General features: G+C 39.0%; 1 protein-coding gene across 1 annotated transcript in view; it reads left to right on the top strand.

Moving 5' to 3' along the window:
- Edem2 (ER degradation enhancer, mannosidase alpha-like 2) overlaps positions 1-19,401 on the top strand; it is a 212,239-nt gene that overhangs the window by 171,764 nt on the left and 21,074 nt on the right. Inside the window, exons 16-17 of the mRNA XM_068225114.1 lie at positions 12,590-12,709; positions 17,704-17,932. Coding sequence (XP_068081215.1) covers positions 12,590-12,709; positions 17,704-17,932 — 349 coding nt within the window. The remainder of the gene's footprint in view (positions 1-12,589; positions 12,710-17,703; positions 17,933-19,401) is intronic.

Here is a 19,401-nt window from a genome sequence, read left to right on the forward strand (position 1 = left end):
AAAACATCTAATTCCTATATCAATGTTCAAAATTAGCAAAATTTCTTTTCTTAAGAAAGGCATTGTTTGTTTGTTTGTTTGTTTGTTTGTTCTAGTCTGTATTTTATGCCCTTCTTCACTTCTGGCATTGTTAGTTATTCTACTACCCAAGTAAAAGTATTCATCTACTTCTTTTAAGACTTCGTTTCCCAATCTAATTTTTCTTGCATCACCTGACTTCGTTCAACTGCACTCCATTACTTTTATTTGGGATTTATTTATTTTCATTTTGTATTTCTTCCCCAAGTCTCTGTCCATACCACTCAGCAATTTCTCCAGATCTGCATACTCGCATAAAATAACAATATCATCTGCAGATCTCAAGATTTTGATCTCCTCTCCTTGGATTGTTATTCCTTTTCCAAATTCCTCTTCGATTTCCTTCACCACCTCTTCTATACAAACATTGGAAAGGGGGATGGGGGACAAACTGCAGTCTTTCCTCTCTCCTTTCTGGATTGCTGCTGCTTTTTCAAAGCCCTGAATTCTTATCACTGCAGGCCGATTTGTATTCTGATTGTAGATAATTCTTCTTTCTTGGTATCTGATCCCAATCATCTTCAGAATATCAAATAGCTTATCCAATCAACATCCTTGAATGCCTTTTCTAGATCTACGAATGCCATGTACGTGGATTTGTCCTTAATTTGGTCCTCTAAGATCAGATATAAGGATAGGATTGCTTCAGGGGCCGATGACCTTCGATGTTAGGCCCCTTAAAACAACAAGCATCATCAAGCAGGATTGCTTCACATGTTTCTACTTTTCTTCTGAAGCCAAATTGATCTTCTCCCAACTCAGTTTCAACTTGTTTTCCATTCTTCTCTAAATAATACGGGTTTAAATTTTGCAGGCGTAAGATACTAATTTAATGGTGCGATAGTTTTCACATTTGTCAGCACTGCCGAAAATCAGATGGGATTTCTCCTGGATCATACATCTTACACACTAAATGGAATAACCTCGCCAAGCTGGTTTCTCCTAAGGTGGTCAATAATTCGAGGGTATGTCATCAATTCCAGGTGCCTTGTTCCTATTTAGGTCTCTCGAAGCTCTGTCGAATTCTGACCTCAAAATTGGGTCTCCAACTTCATCTGCATCAACAGCCTCTTCTTGTTCCAGAACCATATCGTCTTCTTTACCTTGATACAACTGTTTCTACCATCTTTCTGCTTTGCCTTTTTTCCCTAGAAGTGGTTTTCTATCTGAGTTTTTAATATTCATAGGCCTACAACTAGTTTTCATTTCTCCAAAGGTTTCCTTGATTTTCCTGTATGCAGTATTTACCTTTCCTAGGACCATACAGCTTTCAATATCCTTGCACTTCTCTTTCAGCCATTCTTCCTTAGCTGTTCTGCACTTTCTATCCACCATTCGTTAATTGCCTGTATTCTTTTCTGTCCTCATTTTTTCCATTCTTGTACTTCCATCATTTGTCAATCAAGTCTAGTATCTCCTGAGTTATGCATTGATTCTTAGTTGATCTTTCCTTTCTTCCTAACCTTCCTTAGCAACCCTACTGACCTAATTCTTCACGACTGTCCATTCTTCCGCTATTGTGTTTCCTTCAGCCTTTACGTTTAGTCCTTGTGTGACGTGCTTCATGGAACAATCCTTCACACTCTTTCCTTCCAACTTGTCTAGATACCATCTCCTTGCATTCCTTTCTTCAATTTCTTCAACTTCAGATGGCATTTCATGACCACCAAGTTGTGGTCAGAGTCCACGTCAGCTCTTGGGAAAGTCTTGCAATCCAGCACCTGGTTTCTGAACCTCTGCGAAATCATAATGAAGTCTATTTGATACCTTCCCATGTCTCCAGGTCTCTACCGTTTACACAGCCATCGTATGTGGTGTTTGAATCAAGTATTAGCAAGGACTAAAATTATGATCATTACAGAATTCAACCAGCCGGCTTCCTCTTTCATTCCTTTGTCCCAATCCGAATTCTCCTACTGTATTAGCTCGCATCTGGGAGATAGTGTGTTCGAACCCCACTGTAGCCGACTAAATATTGATATTTTACTTTCTATGAACATAGGACGATAATATTATGAGTAGACAGCCTTGGTCTTGAGCCAACCAATCACAGAACAGTACTCATGAAGCACATCACCCATTTGATTCTTGAAGGAGGAGCGGAGAGAAGAAGGATGATTGAAGTGCTGGCATAAACACCACTATTGAAATATATGGGTGTTTTGCATCTCTCGGCTTCCTGTGTGAAGAGAAAGGAGTGATGAGCGCTGAGTGAGGAGTTCTCCACCCTGCATTTCGTACACTTACTGGTCAGCTGTACTTTGTGGACAGGAATACCGTAGTTGCTGTTTTGCTCCTCAGCAGTTGAGCAGTGCACATTACATTCAAAATTCCTCTAAATTTAAATGAGAGTTCAGAGTCTGGATTAAAATTTAATTCCAAAGCTGGTGACGATATTCGATGAGCACGGCTCAATATGGGATAAAGCCCCATGGCAAATAGTCATTCATTAATGTATGTGAATCATCTTCTAAAATATATCATAGGTAACAACATTCCATTCCTTCTGGTGCAAAAATTGTTGTTCTAGGGGGAGATTTAATAAAGGTTTTGCCTTTTTTGCCACATGCTTATTGCCAAACAATTATATAGTTATAATTGTATTAAATAGTCTCCTCTTTTACCCTTCTTCAAAACACGCCATTTACATAAATATATGAGCGCAAAACCACAAAATAATACACCCTGCAGACCAACAGGCAGCCCAGTTCCTGGGGGCTTTAAAATACTAGGACACCCTCTCTCCATGTGTCACAAATATGGAGGGCCCAAGCCCAGGATATGGGTGAAGACCCCAACGGCACCAGAGGCGGAGAAGGTGAACTTCGGTATGGCATCAGTGACAGAAGAGGGAAACTTGTAGCATCTGTACTCCAGTGGAGAGGCCTAGAATAACACTTGGCAGTAGGTATAAAATGCCTTTGGGAGTAATAATAACCTATGCATCGTAATAATAACCTATAAATGATATGGTACTAGTAAATCAACCTCGGAAAAGGTCACGGCGTCCCCTACTTAAAGCGACGTGCAGTTCTCAGGGTACTGGGGGAACTGTGAGAAATGGGTGACCAGTAACCAACATTAAGATAGGAATAGTAAATCTTATGACCCTGACAGGAAAGGCAGAGGAAGTAGTCGACTTCATGGAGAAGGAGAAGGTGAAAATGATGAGGTTGAGTGAAGTGAAATGGAAAGGTAACGGAAGAAAGAAATTGAGGAAAGGATACACATTATACTGGAGTGGTGGCCAAGAGGCAATAAATGGAATGGGACTAATCATTTTGAAGACCGAGCTCGATAGCTGCAGTCGCTTAAGTGCGGCCAGTATCCAGTATTCGGGAGATAGTAGGTTCGAATCCCACTGTCGGCAGCCCTGAAAATGGCTTTCCGTGGTTTCCCATTTTCACACCAGGCAAATGCTGGGGCTGTACCTTAATTAAGGCCACGGCCGCTTCCTTCCCACTCCTAGCCCTTTCCTGTCCCATCGTCGCCGTAAGACCTATCTGTGTCAGTGCGATGTAAAACAACTAGCAAAAAAAAAGTCATTTTGAAGTAATTGGAGGAGTATCTTGAAGTGGTAGAATGTGTGACAGAATAATTAAGATTAGACTAAAGTTGAAGAATGAAGTGATGGACTTCATCCAAGTGTATGTACCACAGACGGAAAACAAGGAAGAAGATATTGAAGGATTCTTGGAGAAAGTAGAAAGAGAAATTTCAGGTGTGGAAGTGGTTGTTATGGGAAATCTGAATGCACAGGTCAGAAACAAGAGACAAAAAAGGAAGAAGTCATTGGACCCTGTGGATATGGGAAAAAGAATCATGAAGAAGAGAAACTAGTGAACTTCTGTGAAAGGAATGGACTGATAGTGGGGAATACATGGTTTCGAAAGAAAAACAGCAGGAAAATTACCAGATATGGGTAGAACAGAAGAACAAAATCAGTAATTGACTACTTTTTGGTGGAAAAAACAAATCACAGGAAGTTGATGGATGTGACAGCTTTACCAGAAGAAGCATTTGATGGGGACTATAGAGTTGTGGGGGCAAAATTACGGTTGGTAAAATGGAAAAACTAAAAGAGATAAGAGAAAGAAAATAAAAGTATGGAAATTGAAAGACAAAAATGTACAGGAAGATTTTCAGGAGAGATTGAAGCTACAAATTTCAGTTACTGAAGTGGAAAATGTAGAAGAGGAGTGGGACAATTTTAAAAAGGCATTTGTTAGTGCAGCAGAGAGTGCTTGTGGCAGGACATCTAAAAGAGTGAAAGAAAAGGAGACACCGTGGTGGAATGAAGAAGTGAGGATAGCGGTGAAAGAAAAGAAGACAGCCTGGCGAGAATGGAACTGAGATCAAACAGAAGAAAGCAAAAGGAAGTATCTCAACAGCAAATGGAGATGTAAGAAGGTGGTACCTATGAGAAGAAAAGAAGAGGAGTTGGGAAGAATTTACACAAAAAATGGAAGTGGATGTAAGTGGCAGTAAAAGGATGCTTGCTATATGGCCTCTTAAGAAGTAAGAGGACAGAAAGAGTTATCACAAAGCTAGTGGGAAAGGAAGATGGGGAATTGTCAACACACTCAGAAGAGATAAAGGGAAGATGGAAGGAGTATTTTGATAAGCTATTGAATGTGAACAACCGTGGTGGAATGAAGAAGTGAGGATAGCGGTGAAAGAAAAGAAGACAGCCTGGCGAGAATGGAACTGAGATCAAACAGAAGAAAGCAAAAGAAGCAATAGAAACAACAGGGGATGATATAACAATGTTGGAGGTGGAGTTAGCAGTACAAAAGATGAAGATGGGAAAAGCAAGAGGGATGGATGAAATCAGTGTGGAAATGCTAAAGGCTGCTGGACTCTTTGGTATGCAATGATTGTACCAACTACTAAAGTGTATGTGGAAACACAAATGTGTACCAGAAGGCTGGAAAATAGGAGTAGTAGGAATAATAAGAATAATAAGAAAGGGGACAAGAAAGTTTGTGGTAACTATAGAGGAATCACACTTATATTGCAGGTAGTTAAAATACTTTAAAGGATATTAGAAAGAAGAATAAGAAGAAAGATTGAAGGAGAGTTACAAGAGGAACAATATGGTTTCAGGAGTGGAAGATCTACAGTGGACCCAGTCTTTAGCATGAGACAGCTGATGGAAAAGGACTGGGAATATGGAAAGCATCTGGTCATGACTTTCATAAATTTAGAAAAGGCATATGACAGTGTCCCCAGAGAGAAGGTTTGGGAAACCATGGTTAAAAGGAGACTTGGAAGAAAAATGGTGCATGCAATGTATAACAACTGTGTTAGCAGGGTACTGACTCCATTTGGAAAGACAGAATGGTTTAGGAATAAGACTGGACTAAGGCAGGGGAGTGTGCTGTTACCTCTTTTGTTTATTATGGCCATGGACAAAATTGTAAAGGAAAGAAAAGGAAGACTATGGAGATAAAGAGATGAAGATATGTTGTGATCTGGGGAAAGAACAGCAAAGAAGTGCAACAAAAACAACAACTAGATGTACTGAACAAAAAATTGAAGTATGGCATGAAAATCAGTACAGATAAAAGCAAGACTATGGTGATGGCGAGAGGGGAAAGGCAAGGAAAGGGGGCGCTGTGAAAATTGGAAGTCAAAGTCTGGAAATTGTGGACAGCTTTAAATACCTAGGAAGTGAATTAATGCAAAATGCTAGGGTGGACATGCAGATTAGCAGGAGAGTACAGCAGGGCAATGCATTCGACCAAAGTGTAAGGAAACTTGTTTGGAGCAAAGAAGTACCAAGGAAAAGTAAAGAGATAATGTACAAAATGTATTATGTACCCGTATTGATTTATGCAGCTGAGAATTGGACTTCAACTAGCAGGCAAGAGAGTAGAATTCAAGCAAGTGAGATGAAATTCCTAAGAAGTATGATAAAAAAGACAAGGAAAGACAGAGTGAGAAATGAAGATGTTAGGATGGAAGTTGGGATAGGAAAGCTAAATGAGAGAATTGAAAAGAATAAACTCAGGTGATCTGAACATGTAAAGAGGATGGAGGAGAATAGAATTCCAAGACAGATGCTGGAGGCAAAGTGCGAGGGCAAGAAAGCAAGAGGAAGACCTAGAACAAGGTGAATTGGATCAGTGAAGAGCAGCATGAGAAGACGAAATTTAGACTGGGATAAGATCGTGGAAGAGGAATGGTGGAAGGAAAGAGGAAGATGGAGAAGTGTCATAAATACCCTGACCCGGGAGATGATGATGATGATGATGGTGATGATGAATTCTTGAATTCTTGAATTCTTTCGAATTAATGGTTTGCCTCCACATATTCATATTCTAAAAATTGGAGCCATAGTTATGCTCCTTAGAAATCGGAACGTTTCCCAATGGTTCCTAAATTGAACCAGTTTATATTTGGAAATAATAAGTGGAGATGAAGCTGGACAGAGAGCTCTAATCCCTCAAACTGACTTAACAACATCTGCTAAAACACTTCCATTTTCTTTCAAAAGGCATCAATTTCCAATTTGCTTGGCATTTTATCACGAGCCTTAAGCCTCAAGGAACGTGTAGGTCTCTTATTTCCCTTGGCCAGTTTTCACCCATGCCCAGTTAAATGTTGCAATGTCAAGAGAGATATATTTTAAAGTTGCAGTAGTACCAAAGGATAATTGTACAAGGAATGCACCAAGCAAGTGGCTGCATGATTTGGGTCACATTGCTATCATTTTGCATTCGGGAGTTAGTGGGTTTGAACCCCATTGTCAGCAGCTCTGAAGATATTTTTCCGTGGGTTCCCATGTTCATACCAGGCCTTTATTAAGGCCATGGTCACTTCCTTCCTACTTCTAGCCATTTCCTATCCCATCGTCATCGTAAGACCTATTTGTGTTAGTGCAATGTAAAGAAAATTGTAAAAAAAAAAAAAAAAAAAGTAAAGTACAAGGAATGTCATATATAAGGAAATCTTTCAATAAATATTCACCCCATTGACCATTATGTCTTGGCAGGTTTCAGCTACTTATTATTTAACTTCCTGTAGTGGATGGATTTCTTCTCTGAATTGGATAGATTTCTTCTCTGAATTTCTCTGCGTACTCTTAGCCAATACCTCACCTGGAAAAGGTTTCTTTTCATTAATACCTTAGAGGTGAGCTACAAAATTTCTGTTAGTGCAAGCTCTGAAAGCTTTTCTAATAAATCCAAATTTTAATATGTCATGATATTTATAAACATATAGTACTGTATCTTAATGAAAACATTATATGGGACTTCCATTAATTAGAAAAATATCTGCAACAACAGAGCACAGTTCTGCAAAATATTTATATGCAGGTTGCATTACATGATTTTTTTGCCCTGAATGTAAACTAAAAAACAAAATCAATCTGTAATTATAATGTTGGTGAAATTTATATGGAAAAATATCATCCATCTATCATTAATATGAAATGCATATCCTTAGACCTTTAAAGACTTGCTGCTTGGCTTAGTGGTCAGCATACTGACCTTTGGTTCAGAGGACTCTGGTTAGATTCCCAGCAGCAGAGGGTGTCCTTCTTAATACACTTCCTTTCATTTGCATACAACATGCCACACTACCAACTATCATAAAAACGTGCAATAGTGACTACATCACTCCTCATAGGATTGCATTAGGAAAAGGGTATCCGGCCATTAAATTGGTTCAAATCCAAAGTGTCGACCCCATTAAATTGGTGGAAAGCCAAGAGGAAGCTGATGATGATGATGATGATGATGATTACAACAATGATGATGATGATGATGATGATGATAACAACAATGATGATGATGACGATATGTTTTACCTTGTTCTTAGCAGCAGCCTGTAAATACAGGAGGTCTTTCCAAAATAAATGGAAATTATATATAAATAGATTTAGAATTCTGGCTTTTATAATTAGTATTCAGATTGTAGGCTAAGTGAGCAATTACTTGATATTATTAATAGTTCTGCAATGATCTGAAAATGTATCATCTGCAAGTGCTGTAGCAATCAACTGTAATGGACTTGATGCCATGTTTGATTTTTTAATTGGTGTACTGCCTCATATTTGAATATGATTCTCATTCAGGTATGTATTGAATGAAGGCCTAACTGCTATGTTACAGTGATTCCAAGAAACAGACCTTGTATCGGTACTATATTTATCCCTGGTAAGAAGGGTAAATTTGGTAAACATCTGCCTAGTTACATACATTCATACATCTTTATTGTAGACCGTTCTGCCTTTCAGCATTCAGTCTTCAGTCCTCTGTGAATTTACTAAATGCCTCCACAGTCCTCTGTTTGTAACTAGCTCTGTGGCCTCACTGAGTTCTATACCTCTTATCTTTAAATCATCAGAAACTGAGTCTAACCATTGCTGCCTTGGTTTCTCTGGATTTCCTTCAGCCTCAATGACTGAGTCCATTATTCTCTTAGATAACCTGTCCTCCTCCATGCGCCTCATTTGTCCCCACCACTGAAGCCAGTTTATGCATACATCTTCATTAATTTGAGTATCCTCCTGAAATTGTTCCCATCTCTTTGTATCAACAATCATTCTCGTTACTTTCTTGTCTGTTACTTCTAACTTTTGAATAAGGGATCCTGGGTCCGCCCAGCTTTCACTCTCGTACAATAAAGTCGGTCTGAAAACAGACTGGTGTAAAAATAGTTTCACCTGGTAGCTGACTTCTTTCTTGCAGAATACTTCTTTCACAACTGCAAGCTCAATACATTGGCTTTGCTGCATTTTGATTCAATCTCGCTTACTACACTACCTTCTTGGGAGAATACAATATATCCTAAATACTTAAAATTATCTACCTGTTCCAGTTGTGTATTCCCAACCTGGCATTCAATCCTCTTAGGTTTCTTCCCGATTGACAGCTTCCTCTGTGGATCGGTGATAAGAGTGTCGGCCTCCGCATTCCAGGGTAGCGGGTTCAACCTCGGCAGAGGTAGTTGGATTTTTGAAGGTTGGGAAAAAAGCCCATTCATCTCTCCATGTCGTACTTTATCAGCATGTGAAGGATCTCTGGTGACACCATATGGTGTTCACCTGACAGAATTAATTAAAATCTCAGTCATAGACACTGCCCAAGAGAATTTCAGTTTACTCTGTCATCTGGTAGACCTAGAGTAAAATGAAACATTGAAATTGGTGAGCAGGCAACCAGATGGTGTCACTCATTGCACATGTATTGCAAGCTTTGTGCACAGTCTGCCATTAAGACCAGGTAGTTGGTATAGGCCAAACTGCTTACTACATTTTCAGGTAACTGAATCACTCCCTGGCACTTTATACCTTTCAGTAAATGATCCATTTAACTATGAACAACAAAGGCGCAAGATTACAGGCTTGTCTAATCCCTGTAAGTACCTTAAACCAAGAGCGCATTCTGACATCAATTCTCACTGCAGCCCAATTGTTAACATAAATGCCTTTGATTGCTTGTACTCTGCCATATCCTTCTCTTGATCTGCAGGACATAAACATAATTGTCTGTTCCTCTCATAGTATTTTTCAGTTACTTGCTGCACACTGATAATCTGGCCCTGACAGCTTCTCTATGGTCTGAAACCACCATGGTTTTCATCCAACTTCTTCTCAACCATTGATCGGACCTTCCCTTCCATAATGTCAATGAACACCTTGCCTGGTATACTGATCAATGAAATACTTTTATAGTTGTTGCAATCCTTCCTGTTTCCTTGCTCATAGATGGGTGCAATTACTGCTTTGAACCAATCAGAAGATACCTTATGAACGTTCCGTGCTAATCTTATTACTCTATGAATCAATTTCATCCCTGTCTTCCCACTATATTTGACCATTTCAGATACAATTTTATCTATTCCTGCTGCTTTATGACAGTGTTGTTTATTTACCATCCCTTCCATTTCCTCGAGCATAATTGCACTGCCATAATTGTTCTCCTCCCTGTAAACTTTGTTGTTCGCAACTTCCACAAGAAAGATTTCCTTTTACATCAAGATGATTTTGAAAATACTCCTTCCATCTGCCCAGTTATTCCCTGTGATCTATTATGAGTTCACCTGATTTATCTAAAACTCTATTCATTTCCTTTTTCCCCTCCCTTTCTAAGATACTTTATTACTGTCCTGAAAAGTTCCCCTGCCATTTAACTAAGCCTTTCCGGGTTATTACCGAAATCTTCCCTGACTTGTTCTTGGATTCTACAATAATTTCTTTTGCTCTCTTTCATCTACAAATAATTCCCTGCTTATATCAGAATATTTTTGAGGGGGGGTCAGTTTTGATAGTCTTGTTTTTACATTTTCAAGCTGCCCTGACTTCATCATTCCACCATCTTTACACACAGTTGTTTCTAGGCATTCCCTTGCTGTTTCTGCTACAGCATCCCCGTATGCCACCCATTCTTTTTCTATATTCTGAACCTTCTTTCTTCTTTTTCTACCGCTTTTCCCACATCTGTGGGGTTGCGGGTGCGAAGTGTGTCGAACATGTGGATGTTGCCCTGTTTTACGGCTGGATGCCCTTCCAGATGCCAACCCTATACTGAGGGATGTAATCACTATTGCGTGTTTCTGTATTGGTTGGTAATGTACTGTGTTGTCTGAATATGAAGAGGAAAGTGTTGGGACAAACACAAACACCCAGTCCCCAGGCCAGAAGAATTAATCAGAGGTGATTAAAATCCCTGACCCAGCCGGGAATCAAATCCGGGACCCTGTGAACCGAAGGCCTCAACGCTGACCATTCAGCCAATGAGTTGGACCTTTTCTATATTCTGAACCTGCTGACTATATATTTTTTGGAACTTTTCACTAATCATATTCATTACTTCCATCTATTTCCTCGTCCTTGAGGTTCTCTACCCTTATTCGCCAGAAAACAGATATAATTTTTTCTGTCCTGGGCGTAGAGGTAGGTAGTTCACTACAGATCAGATAGTGGTCTGTATTATTTTTTTAAAACCTGGAATACCTGCACATTCCTAACTTCTTGTAGTGCCTTCTCCACTACTGAAGGTTGGCTGCAGTCACAGCGAAGTCTGCACAAATCTAGTCCTGTCCAGTCCCGTACATTCCTCAGCCAAGAGTGTTTTCTTCTACCGCGACCTTTACGTCCATTAATTTTACCCTAACAGATTTCCTAAATTCAAAGTCGGTTATGACATACAGTACTCTATTATGAATCTGGTGCCCCTACACTCCCATTTGTAACAGTGATAGCCGTATGCTTGAAGAATGTATTTGTAACTGCTAATCTCATACTAGCATGGAAGTCCAGCAAACATTTCCCATCCCTGTTAGCTTCCATATCTTCTCCACATTTATCCATCACCTCATCATATTCTTTACTTCTGTTTCCAACTTTCACACTGAAATCACTCATTTAACTATCCTATCCTTGTTATTGACCCTGACTACGATGTCACTCAGTGCTTCATGAAAGTTGTGAACTTTATCCTCATCTGCATCCTGTGATGGTGAATATTCTGAGACAGTTCTCATACTAACAGAAACTGTGTTATATGCAATAGTATTCCTGATGAACAGTCCTACTCCATACTATGCCCTTTCCTTTTTGACATCTGTTAAGAACAATTTATTATCTTTTCCTCATTACCTCCCCTTACCCGAATATCATTAACTTTCAACAAGTCCAGCACATTCTCTTTGCTGACTCTTCCATTAACCACATTAATATTGATAGCTCCCTATCAAATTACATTTTGTTTACCAAGTTCCAACGAGTCCCTCACCTGTCAAATGAAAGTGGGACTCTGTTACTTTGCCGAGCTGAGTAACTCGGACAGTTGAGGCACTGGCCTTCTGATTCCAACTTGGCAGATTCAATACTGGTTCAGTCCGGTGGTATTTGAAGGTGTCAGTAGATTTACTGGCACGTAAGAGAACTCCTGTGGGACTAAATTCCGGCACCTTGGCGTCTCTGAAAACTGCAAGAAGTAGTTAGTGGAGCGTAAAGCCAATAACATTATTATTACTCTGTTACTCCCATAGGTCTGAGGCTTGCGTAAAACATTCTGAGCGTGCTTGGTAAAAATTCTGTAAAGCAGGATGCTACCCTGCTTACACATAGACCAGTGAGAATCTCTCCTCGAACGGGTTAGGGACCACAGTGGGTTGTATAGTACTAGCTACCTGAGTACATGGAGGGCCATGACTCAGAATATGTCCAAGATCTCCACTCCTATTCCATAGCAGTTGCTATCCTGACATCCAGGACCACTTACTATGTCACTCACCCATTGGTTCACAGACTAGGACATGACTGTATTAACCTACACCATGAATCATATCTAGAACATGTAGAATATCTTGTCACAGTTTAATAGAAATGAAATCATCCAGAAATAGAATCATTCTTCAATCTGATATAATTATGCTCTTCATCTCTTCAAATCTGGCAACATTCTGTTTCTCCGTTTTTGAAGAAATAGAATTGTGTTCTGCCTAACATATTATATAACTTTTGCATAATGTTTTTGTCGATTTCTAATTTCAGGTGACGGGTAGACTGGCTGTTGCTGACCCGTTAAGAGCCTGTCAAGAGTTGGTAAACCCAGAAAGATTAGCTGGTCGTGTGGTTATAATGGAAAGAGGTGACTGCATGTTTGTTGATAAGGTAAGTGTCATTTTATCTTCAGTACCTTATTTTATTGATTGCACATTTCACCACGGAAAGCAAAAATGAAATACTTCCTTGGGCCTTTCTTATAAGGAAATTGCAAACTGATAGTATTAGGAATTACAGTTGAAACACATGAATGGACCAAACCAGGATATCACACTACCAATGTGATAATACCGATAGTTTCAAGTATTGTTGACATTCCTTAACAATGTTTTTTCATGGTTTCTCATTTGAAATAAAATCAAAATGATGTCTTTCTCATAAACCACAGACCATAGAGAAAATGAACAGTTCTATTATATGACAGGTAACAGGTATTTATTGAGAATGGTTGCTCACTGTTAAACACCAGCATCACCAAAATTATTCAGGCCTTCCCTCCTATATTGCAATATTTGAGGATAAGTCTAAAACATGTTTCTAGGTGAACAGGTAAAGACAGCTCAAGATAAAGAATTACCGGTATGCTTTATTTTGACATCACTCCCTTATTTTTTAATGTAAACACCAAAGTTATTCAAGCATTTAGCATACCATAGCATAAAATGAGTTTCTCCTTTCTTTGGTGTGATCACCTTCAACTGATATAGAGTTTCACATCTGTTTTCCTGTACCATTCCATCAGTGGCATTAATAAATGTATCTGATGTTGATAGATGACCATTCCGCTTTTTATCTTTCAGAGTCCTTCAGTCCTCTGCAGATGTGCATTACCACTTCCACACTTTTTGGACAAACTTCACTTTCTCTATGTTTAAAGACGCAATCCTCTTGTGAATATTGACAGGTTTTGTGCTTTTGCCTGCAGAAAACTGATCACTGTACATACCTCTTTCTGCGACTACTCATTCAGTAAGTTGGCCATTTTGCGACTGTCATTGCGTCGTTCTGGTTTACCGACGTACGTACCTGTGCACAATGCAACTACAGACTATCGGATACATAATTTGGAGTGTGTAACTGGTCTTCTCTGGTTGCACAGCACGTAACAAAGAAAAATTAAATTACATGGCACTTTAGCATCTTTAGCACAAGCCAAAACATCAGATAAACTGCATCAAGTCTAAACAAATGAACATCAGGTTGGGCAACGTGACAACTATAATAAGGATGTGGAGCACGGAAACCGTACCAGGCCCATGGGGATATGTAGGTGGCAGATTTTAAGAAAATTCAATGGTGATTCCTTAATCTGTTAATATTTTTTCCAAAATAGACAGTACAAAGAAAATCCAAAACAAAATCCATCAATTCAAAATTCAGTTACGATATCTCACAACAACAAATTAGATTAATTTGCCAAGGGCTTTTCTTTTAAGTCAAAGAGGCTAACCAAAGATACCTTAACATAATGCAACTTCCAGAATACAACGTTTAAGGCAAATAGGAACCACATGATACAAATACGATATGAAGTCAAAGTTAACGCGCTTTCAGACAATCACGCCACGTAATGAAAACAAAGGGAAATCAGAAATACTTAAACTTGATGCAGAGGCCAGTTCAACTTGCTCCCACACCAAGAACACTTTTGATGTGGGGCAGAGGAAAAACTAGCGTGCAACAAGTGATACAAAGTTACTGGAGGCAAACCCCGAAGGGAAATAAAATGAATCTACTAATTACATGGTTTACAAGAAAAGGAAAGGAAATGCCTCCAAAATCAAACAGGCAGGCCCAGCTGAAAAGCTAAGGCATCTAAATAATTGAATGGCGAGTCTGGGCGAGTAGGGGTAAACTCCTATGTGAAAGTACAAGCAAACATTAAATACAAATTAAGATTGAAATGAAACCAACAGCGCTTACCCCAAGGCAGCCCATCCTGGGAGGGAGAATCGCCTACGTGTGTCTGATCGCTGGACTAACGAGAAATGAAAAGACCACGAAATCTTGCCTCGCTCTCTTAAGAAGGCAAGGCTGGTCCCGGTGCGATCACCGAGTAACCAATCAGACCACAGAAGCTTCCCTCTCGCCACCCAGATCCACCAATCAAAACCCCTTACCAAGTCGCGATGTTTTCACAATATTCCAGAACATCACCTAACCCTAATCGCGAACTTTCCATCTTCCAAAATTAGTAAAAACATGCTTCTAGAATCGACAGGGGCAGACACCCTGTTTTGAAAGTCTGCGTCACAAAAATTTCCAGAACATTACAAAATATCACTCAACAATAATAATAAATTACAATTTAGTAGTTACATTTCCAAATTTAGATAGATAAAAGGATTACAAATAAAATATTCTACAATAATATTTTACACCACATAGTAAACATTTGTTTGAAAGAGACATATTCCACAGGTCATATGCAAGATGATATTTTACACAACATAGTAAACGTTTCTTTGAGAAAGACATATTCCACAGGTCTCAGAGTGAACTCCATTCTTTTGTTTCTGAACAATAAAGCAGGGAAAGTTACTTTTTGAGTTACCTACTCTGTATGTAACATACATACAGTGCTTAATTTCTGAGGGAACACAGGGGATCGGTGATCCCCACCTGTTTACGGTGTTCTCCTACCTATTAGAAAGTTTAGCCACAAACACAAATAGTAAGGATCACCATCCAAATAGAGTCACTGTGGAATCTTATGAAAATTTGTGTAAGTTTTGTATAGTGTGTATGAAAAGTAAGGTCATGTTTTGCAGTCTGTTGTTACATTATATAGTTTAATTGATTATGAACAAGCCAATTTATCAGGATAAACCTACTGGAAACAAAACATGTTGATGTTGTACTAAATTTTATAGAATATGTTTGTTTAAATCCATCTGCTTGTTTTTCAACCCCTTTAATCCGAGTTGGTCAGAGATAGTATTTACTGTTATGTAAATACCTTCCTTTTATTTTATTTTAAGGGAGACTTCCCCCCAGCTTTTTAGCTACAAATTAACCACTGCTTACATACATCTTCATTTTAGACTGTTATGCCTTTCATTATTCATTCTACAAGTCTCATGAATGAACTAAGCACCTCTTCAACCTTCTATTTGCAATAACACTACATCATGCCTTATGCCTTCAAATTGTTTAAAACCGTACTGTACCGTTGTCTTCTAGAACTCCCTCTATTTTTCTTTCCCTCCATGGCTAAGTTCATTATTGCCCTAGATAACCCATTCCACTCCATTTACTTAACATGACCATGCCACTAAAGCAGGTTTATATGCACCACAAGTTCAATTCTTACTTTGATTTTATCTGTTAACTTTAGATACCCTAATGCCATTGGTCCTGCATGTTTGTACCATTGTCATGTCTGTTACCTCCTTCTCCCTTGTCTTCCATACTTTCATTATTATAGCAAATTTGGTTAGAAAACTGTGCGATGTAAGAATAGTTTTTGCTACTTTTGATTGCAGTTGCAAACAAATTTACCTTTGCTACACATTAATTCGTTTTCACTTACCATCCTAAGTACTTCAGATGATCTGATAGTTCCAGTTTTGTAATACCTAAGTGGTACTCATTTCTCAAGGTTTCTTCTTCTTTTTGAAAGAGACATCTTATAGTTCATCTTATAGTTCCTCTCCAAGTTCCAAGATATTACTTGGAAAGTTTTCAATACAGTCCCATCATCATCATCATCATCATCCATTTCCCTCATCCAGCTTCCGCCGGGTTGGGAAGCTCCCCTATTAAGACCAAATCATCAGTTTACTCTATTTTCAACATACAAAGTCCCACCGTGTTATTTTTTATCTTTCAGTAAATAATTATGTAAATGATGGAACAGTAAGACTGAAAATTGCATCATCACCACCACCACCACCACCATTGAATGGTTCCTTCAGTGTGAAGTGCATAGGGCAACAAGCTTTGACCAGCAAGGCCTGTTCAAAGGCATTCTCTATATCGTCACCCCTGATGTTAACTATTCGTAGGTCTTCTTTGTACATTTGGCACCAGGCTTCTGCCTGCCTCCTAGTGGTTCGCAATGCATAGTGATTTTCGAGTATTGGCTGTCTGGTAAGTGAATGAAGAATATGGTGGCCTGGTATAAACATTTTGACTTTCCATTACAATATCTTGTAATTTCTTGGAGCCAGCCTGTCTCAAAATGTCCTCATTGGCGACTCGATCGTGCCATCCAAAATTTTGCGTAAACAGTGCCGTTGGAATACGTTGACCTTCCGTGCTGTCCATGCTGTAATTTTCCATGTTTCACTGACATAGATCGCTGTTGGCATTACGAGTGTTTATATAGAGTTTGAGGATAGGTACCAGGGTACCATGCAGATTGTACCAGTATTTATCAGTTTTACAAGGAAGTACAACTAGATAAACATCTCATCTTAACTCTAAACAGAAGAGAAAAAAGGAAGTTGTCCCTTCCAAGAGAATGTAGCACAAAGGAAAGGAATGGGCCCCGGGTTGTGAAAATAAGGGGGTCTCTAGACTTCACAAACCTAATACTGTCAGGGTCAGAAGAGAGTAAGAGCTGATCAAGGTAGATTAAATAGGACAGATGGAAGTCAGGAGCCTGGCACTGGTAAGTGAAAGCATGTTGTATGAATTCTCCAGTTGACTTGAAATAGCTATTGTTTACTTGCTTATGTGATACCACTCCATACCTCAAAAATCAACACAAACAAACAGTTCCTTCTTTTTATTCTTCACATATCTTGCTATGCTGGACTCGTCTGTATTTATGTGTTCCTTGCTTCTGCCTTTTCTGATAGCCGTACTTCCTGACTAGAAATTTCTTCCACATTCTCGATATATTTCATACTTTACCTGACTACAGTACATTATATAATTTTTTTAAACATTAATTTTGTTCATTTTGTACTTCATTTTGAAGATTGTGTCTTTATCCTCTTCCTACTTCTCCCTGTAGAAGACACTGTTACTTCATTGTTAAATTGAGAGAAATGTGTGAAGAAAAAGCTAAATGTATATGTGGTATTGGTTTTTCTTGTGAACAATGTTAAAAATGAGGTAACACATGTACTAAAAGTAAGATGTATGTTTTACAGGCTCGTCGCATTGAGAAAGCAGGTGCTATTGCTGGGATAGTTGTGGACAATACTTTTGGAACTTCATCTACTACTTCACCTATGTTTGCCATGTCTGGTGATGGCACAAATGATGTAACAATTCCAGTTGTGTTTCTTTTCTATCAGGATGGATCGCAGTTATTGCAGGCAGCAGGTCGAAACCCTGCTCTTGTCGTAACTTTGGCTGACATGAATTCTGTAAGAAAAGGTTGGTTGACATCATCAGTTATCAAAATTGGTTGAGTCAGTCTTTTCTATCATATTTCCATTAATTTTGTGATAAGCATGAAAATTTAATCCTCTGTTTTATTCAAACTTTCATGACATTACCTGAAAGACTAATACTATTGACTGTAAGCCTGTAATATAGATGGTTAGATCATTTTTTTAAGTTCAGATTCCATAAACTTTTCAAAAGAGTGCACTAAGTCTCATCCATGTACATGTTCAGTCTTCAGCCCTAAGGCTGGTTGGATCTTCAACAGCTCTGCCATCAGCTGTCATAGATGGCCTAGGCATCACTGAAGAGGTGTACTAGGGAAACGAGGAGTGAGGTAGTTTCCCGTTGCTTTCCTCACCGAGCCAGAAGTTGCTGTTACATATCAGCCTGCCAAGCCCACTGAAATGCACGCATCAACTGACCCTATGAGCAAAATTTTCACACCATTCATAGCAGGGACTGGCTGCACAAGGAATGGCATTACTAGCATCGCTCATACCTCAGTCATATTGTCAAAGCCAAGGATAAGACAGAGACAGTTCAATGAAAGAAACAAAATTGCTCTAGCCTATACCAGAAGACATAGTGCAGTGTAAACACTAGGTCCTGCCAGCAAAGGCTGATTACCATAATTTGCATAATCTTAACTACTGTGATTCAATGATTCAGTGATTCAATATGCTAGAAACAGTCCTGTGAATAAGAATATCTATAATGCAATAAAGGAATTAGGCTGTATTTATTGGACACCAAGTCCTTTTCGTCTTTGGGCTCAAATAACTGGGATTACTTCATCCACCAGTTGATCTCTAAATACTTGTATTAATGCTCAGGAAATGTATACACTGGTGAAAATGCGGGGGGGGTTAATATTTCACACTTTGAATGAACACTCTGTGTAATGTCAAAGCCTAAACAGCAAAGTACAAAATGCTTTTGATAATGATACTTCGGTGTTGCATGACAAAGCACATGATTTTCAGCAGTGGTCCCTACCCCAGCCCAGTGTGCACCAGTCACAGTCAAGTCTTTATTTGGCAATGGCGAAGCACACAAGTTTCGCTGTGTTGATAGTCTTTTGCTGTGTGAGATGATTGAAGAGAGTGTAGTGTCCAGACAAGAATCAGAGCATACTGGCATGCAGTAGCAGTTCTGCGAACTATCTGAAGTATGTACCTATGCTGGCATACTCTGTGCATTTCTAACCAAAACCAGTTACCAAACGTTATTGGACAATGAGGAAAAAGATACTGCTAAGAAGGAACCACAGGACTATTGGCTGCTGAAACATTATAATGTGATGGTGGTTGAGAACAAAGGTAGACTGAAGAAGGTGAGAGTGGTGTTCTGTTTTACATCACGGACAGAGTTATTTAGCACACTTCACGAGGTTCATTTATCCATTGGCCATGAAGAACGAGGTATAATGTTGAAAGAACTTTCACCCAAGTAAAAGA

This window comes from Anabrus simplex, chromosome 1, assembly GCF_040414725.1.
Source record: "Anabrus simplex isolate iqAnaSimp1 chromosome 1, ASM4041472v1, whole genome shotgun sequence".
In the NCBI taxonomy this organism is placed as follows: Eukaryota; Metazoa; Arthropoda; class Insecta; order Orthoptera; family Tettigoniidae; genus Anabrus; species Anabrus simplex.